The 6,000-nt window shown below is 34.7% G+C and overlaps 1 protein-coding gene across 1 annotated transcript; it reads left to right on the top strand.

Annotated features, from left to right (window-relative positions):
• The first annotated feature begins 210 nt into the window (after nucleotides 1-210).
• LOC144430813 (uncharacterized) lies at nucleotides 211-3,006 on the top strand. The gene is made up of 11 exons (XM_078118943.1): nucleotides 211-315; nucleotides 384-576; nucleotides 651-831; nucleotides 906-1,079; nucleotides 1,146-1,306; nucleotides 1,372-1,579; nucleotides 1,650-1,771; nucleotides 1,847-2,051; nucleotides 2,119-2,425; nucleotides 2,493-2,794; nucleotides 2,864-3,006. Exons 1-11 carry the CDS (start codon nucleotides 280-282, stop codon nucleotides 2,925-2,927), a joined length of 1,953 nt encoding a protein of 650 aa, XP_077975069.1. The 5' UTR covers nucleotides 211-279; the 3' UTR covers nucleotides 2,928-3,006.
• The last annotated feature ends 2,994 nt before the right edge of the window (nucleotides 3,007-6,000 follow it).

Genomic DNA, 6,000 nt, shown 5'->3' with positions numbered 1-6,000 from the left:
ATTAACAATTACCTTTTTACTAAATGCACAATGATGGAAGATTTAAATGAAATAAACTGAACTTTCTGTTATAACTACGGCATAGCGATTCGAGGTAAACATTTGTTGCGCTTCTGACAATTTCAATCATTGTGGTCGAGATAAGAGCTCACTAAAGTAACATTAAAACATAAAGGAGCTGGTACTTGGATTTTGAAGAGAGGGAAGAAAATCCCATATATACAAGCGCACAACAGGGATTCGACAAGTCGTTGTTCAACAACCTGAATAAAGACGATCATGAAGATTTTATTGTTACTTCTAGGCTGTTTGGCCGTAAGTATTTGATAAATAGTGCCCTTCGTTTCTTTTTATCAATTTTGCCTAAATTATATTGTTTACAGGTTGCCAATGCCGCTCTATACCAACCGAGTCATTGTGGATATGTTACTTACAATGTCGGACAATTTTACCGAATCAATTACGGATGCTACAGTTTCCGAAGCTACTACTGTCCTGCTTGGTTCACAACGAAATATTACTCTAATGTTCTGAAGAGCTATCCAGGAGAGAAATGCACAGAGGATGGATTCGAAGGTAATTCTGAATTGTATGTTTTTCTGAATAATTTGAGAAACACACATTTTGAGGCATGATTTTTTGTATTATAGAGATGACGGTCGCCGTTTTTGAAACTGAAGTTAAAAAACAATTGAAAGAAGTGGCCGATAAAATATATCTTGATATGCAACAAAAATATGAAGATTGGGTTGAAACTGCAACAAATCAAAATACCGAGGCAAAGACAAAGCACGAAGACGCTATCGAGGAATATACAAAGCAGTATTTGAAGTTTGTATTTCTTCTTACAATTCTTTCTTACGTATTCTTTTCCTACTCAAATTACTAACATCGTGAATTTTTAGAATTACGGGATTGCAGGAAGAGTCAGAAGAAATGAAGGAGACCAACAAGAAGGCTATTGAAAATTATAATACAAAACTAGATTCATTGTTGGAAGAAGCAAAAAAAAATTATAACGATGACATGAAGAAAAGATACGCTTGTGTGCTGGAATATCACGAAAAACTTGTCGAGAGGTGAGTTACTGTAAGTTTAAAAGTCCGTTTACAAGAGAACTAAAATTCGAACCTTTCTTATTTCAGGTCTGTTACATGCTTCACCACTCGTTTAGCTAAAATAGAAGAATACAAAAAAGCTCTCGAAAAGCGCGTGACAGAGTACGAGACAAAATATAAATGTGTCATGGAAGCCATCGTAAAACAAAGATCTGAAGTGTTCCAAAAACTCATATACAGAGCCCATTGTAAGTTTTTTCTATTCTTTCGAATTTTGCACATACTTTTATTCATAATGGAACTTTACATTTAGGTTCTGAGGATTGGAACGGAGCAGACGTTAATGCAGTTTTGGAGGCTTTCAAAACTAAAGAAACTTTATCATATCAAACACAGTTGGACGAATACACCGCGAAGCTAACTGCAGCTATCGGAGAACTTGTAAAAAGCTACGCATGCGCTTATCAGTGCGCATACGGCGGAACTCTCTGTTTTGGCAGAAGTCAATTTTACACCAATTGGTAATTATAAATAAATGGCAGGTAAATAGTATATATCAATATAATTCTACTCTTGGTTTTTTCTTTATAGTCGAAGTATCGGGAAATGGTGGACGTACAAAATTACTACCCAAAGAAGTTGCTTCCGTTTCTTGACCTACAAATTTCAATACAGGACAATCAAATACAAGGAGCTGAAAAAATGTGTAACCGGTTAGTGCAAGTCCTAAAACGTTTGCTCAATTGTCTTTATGTTTCACTGAATTTAATGTTTTTATTACACTTAAGATGAAGTTAATATCACCGAACAAAAATTCAAAGAAGACCTTGATAATAAAGCTAAGACAATAATTGAATCCATGAAGAAAACATATGATGATTGGTATGCGCAAGCAAAAATAACTAATCAGAAGGCATTGGAGTCTTTCAAAAAGATTGTTGATGAGAGACACAAATGTTTGATAACGTATTATAAAGCAAATTACTTAGTACAGTAAGTGTCACGGTGAATAAGTATATCATAAGATGTCATTTGGCTCAGTTGCTCTTTATATTTCCAGAAACAATTGCATCACAGCAGATAACTTGACTTCCCTAGAAGAATATCAGAAATCATTGGACGAACAAAAGAAAAAAGCGATTGCAGAGTATGAAAAAAAGCTTGGGGAGCGCCTTTCTCGCGCTTCCAAGGCATACACTGACATGATTGGTTGCCACGAGCAAAGGCTCAATGAGCGAATTGCCAAATATGTTGCACAATATGCAACATGCCTATCTACCAGAAAGACAAAGATCGAAAGCTATGTAAAGTGCTTATCGGAACGGTTTGAAAGAAGACTGAAATGCATTACAGAGAGATTGGAAAAGGTTGACAGCGTGACATTTTGTTTAAAATATGTATTTATATTTATATAATTCTTGCAAAAATGTTTAGATTGCCCAACTCAGAACGGAACAGTATTTGAAACTGCTTGAATTTTATATGGGCAAACCACTCGGCAACGAAGCTCAAAAATTGTACAACGCCTACGAAGAGAAAACGAAGAAAGAACACACCGACATAGTGACCAAGATTGAACAAGACTGGGGGAAACATCTCAGTGATCTGAAGGAGCATTATGCTTGTGGATTCAAATGTACATACTGTGTGCAACTTCGAGAACTTAAGATCACCTATAATTATCGATGCGTGTTGCCCACGTCTTCTTCTTATTGCTTTGCTTACAAGCAATTCTGGTAAGTCTTAGTTAGTTTTGTAATTGAATTGAATCAGAGTTTTTCCTGTTTAACATAATCCTATTTCAGCACGTACAAATCCTACCGCATTGTCAAGTATGACGGATGCTTCAGATATGTCAGATGTATATAAACACCGCCGACATCAACCGAACGACAAACGACCATGGAAATATCTTAGTTTTAGATTAGGCTGATGAATTTATGCCAATTGCCTTTGCCATCTGCTGATATTGACAATAAATTCTAAGCAAATGCAAATAGAAGTGTTATAATGTGGTTAGAGGCATCTTTGGTGACCGGGATTTGAAAGTACGTGTGGATTGAACACTATTTCTATACATTTACATGTAAAATTGTATCACGCAATAACATCAGTTACATACTTCGCAAAGCACAAGGCGCTTTATTTTTCAACATGCATGCTTCATACTCCTTGTAACCTCCTTTATTTGCGACCCGGTAACGCCAGGGTGCAAATAGTAGAAAAAGCTGTTGTGCCGAAAATTCATTTCCCAAATCCCTATTATAGCACAACCGATACTTTCAAACTTCTCATTGAAATTGTACTTCTAAAAATTGATAACTTGAGATGAAACTCTGAGCGATGCACAAGAAATCAAAATGGGAAATACAGGTCAAATTGTTAGGTTCAGAAATGACAAATGTTGAATGAGAAATGGAATTATATTAAAAAGAATGTCTCAGGACAATCATATTATTGCCAAATTCCACAATTAGTATATCTTAATAACATACTGGTGATATTTGTGCACCATATAAGAAAACTTTATGATGTCGGCAACCTTTTGTCGCTCGCGGACCAAAACTAAAGGTTGCGAATCTTGTTGGGTGTCACATATTTTTAGAAAGTTAAAAACCGAAGGTATGGCCGATTAATCGCAATTTTTTGATCAGATCAGATGTTGACATTTTAGGATTTAAGCAGCGTGCGAAGACTGCGACAACTCGTGAACTCAACTTAATCGTTTTACTTGAGAAGAAAAATTACAAATGACATTTAATGTGACACTTTTTGTTGCAACCCGCTTAATACGTTTTCAACGTCACTGAATGGGAAACGTTTTCTGAATGGGACACTGAATGAAGCCAAGATAAAAACATTTTATAAATGGGCATCACTAATCCGAATTCTCAGCTTGTTCTTTGTAATGTTCGTTTTCTGAAATAATTGTTCGCGTACATATGTACTTCCAAACATCGATAGAAAGTTATTCGCATGATTTGTCACTCAAATTGGGGTAAGGTTTTCTTTCAAGAAGTTACTTTTTTATAAAAATCAAGCAAAGATACATTTCTTAAAAAGGAATATAAATTTATTTCTTCATCTCAATAAAATTCATTTAAATATTTTCTGCGCCATTGACCCCTTTGCACTTAGCATAAACTATTCTGCGGTTTGTTGCCATTTGTCTAATTATAATTAATAAACGAGTAGCCTACTTATTTACTTGTTAGGTTATAGTATAAATTAGTCTACACGTGACTTAAAATAAATTCTGTTACGTAAAGAATATAATCATCAAAACAGCCGATTTCTATAATTCAGTAAAGAATCGCGTGCTGGATTATTTTACTCCGCGGACAGGATCTGGCCCGCGGGCCGTAGGCTGACGCCTGCTCTAGTACATTCCTGTTTCGAAAGACTGGTATTTTATTGATAATTAGGAAACATTACCTAAACTTAGAGTAACAAAAACTTGGAGAATATAATCAGAAGAATCAAGAGCATCCGATCTTAATAAATTCAGTTTACAAATTGAAAACTTAAGTACAACGTTATTTTTTTATTTGGCTCAATGCGTTATATCCAATATGACGTCATTATAGTTTTTTAAAGCCACTGATGATTAATCGCCAACTTCGGGAACGACTATGCAAAACAGGTGTTGGGGTTACTGTTCGTTTGCTTGTATTCTCCGGAACAAATTTCAAAAACATTGTACGTTGTTGTAACACTAAATGTGTTTTTCTGGATTTTATTCAACTTTATTCATCAAACAGTAGTAACCCAAACGATTTCCTAATATTGGAGTCATGGAACGAAGTTAAAATTTGGATCTACCTGGGTTGACATTCGGAATTAATACCGTTAAATGTCATGTGAAATTATAGTTTTAAACACGCAAACCACTTTTAGGCGCAACTCGAAAAAACAACCTCAAAATATGCATGGAAATATGGTAAAATATATAAATGAATTAATTGGGGTGAAAGGGCAGGTAAGCATCCATCATAGCCTATTTGGTATATATATTTATGAAATAGGATTTCATATAGCAAGATGTATTGACTGCGTGTATTTTATTCAAGTCAATAGAGGTTGTTAGTTCATGTATTGTAGAGTGATTCTCAGATAGCTGAAATAAAGTACATTAAAGAAAAGGTAATTAATTAATGAGGTAATTAAATAATATATTTAAGCCAAAAGACGTATTATTATCAGTTATCAATATAATAGGTTATTCTTCCTGGACATTCAAGTTCAACCATAAAAGTGAAAGCAGGCAGGAAAAAATAAAAATAAATGAATGTTGAGAGTCTGATCTTGCATTACTCGTTGTGAAAATCGGTGAATCCGTTCGGCCTGTCCGAATCCGTTCGGTGAATCGGTGGATCCGTTCTACATCAACTACGGTATCTGTTGTTGTCGGTAACAGTATTGAATCCATACAGAATCCTATACCTTCCCACAAGTCACATATATCCTGCTCGTACCCTTCCCTCAATTTCACCCTTCCGGAGCTTTGATTCGCAGACTTTCCCAGTCATGGTTTGTTGTTACTTCGTGTAAAAAAATCATGAAATGGTTTAGAAGATTTAAACGATTTTAAAATATGCAAGCTATAACTCTTGCCACCTGTAAACTACAAAATGAACGGATAATCAAGTTAGACATCTTTGGATCAGCCCTTAAAAAAGGAGAAATAATAAAGAAATTCTGTGGGCTACCCCCAAAGGTGGGATCAGCTATTTAATATTGTATGATTAGAACAGTTTTGCCACTTAATGCATGTTATGAATCGTACATATGTATATTATGTTATTCCAGGATTTGTGCAAAATAATTCAATGTCATATGAAATGTTCAATTTTAGGTCTTCATTTCTTAATTTAGATTAATTTAAATTTTAACTTAATTTTTTAAAAATTGGATTTTCCATCAAATTTTGGTCTTTGGTGAA

The sequence above is a fragment of the Styela clava genome, chromosome 12 (genome assembly GCF_964204865.1).
Source record: "Styela clava chromosome 12, kaStyClav1.hap1.2, whole genome shotgun sequence".
In the NCBI taxonomy this organism is placed as follows: domain Eukaryota; kingdom Metazoa; phylum Chordata; class Ascidiacea; order Stolidobranchia; family Styelidae; genus Styela; species Styela clava.
Note: the sequence above shows the minus strand (reverse complement) of the source record. Positions and strands in the feature narration are given on the sequence as shown.

Bases quoted from the DNA above. Each gene is read 5' to 3' on its own strand.
- LOC144430813 (XM_078118943.1), top strand. From the start codon at position 280: ATGAAGATTTTATTGTTACTTCTAGGCTGTTTGGCC. The intron at 1,307-1,371 runs GTAAGTTTTTTC...CTTTACATTTAG, and splicing joins ACTCATATACAGAGCCCATT to GTTCTGAGGATTGGAACGGA. The intron at 1,580-1,649 runs GTAATTATAAAT...TTTTCTTTATAG, and splicing joins AGTCAATTTTACACCAATTG to TCGAAGTATCGGGAAATGGT.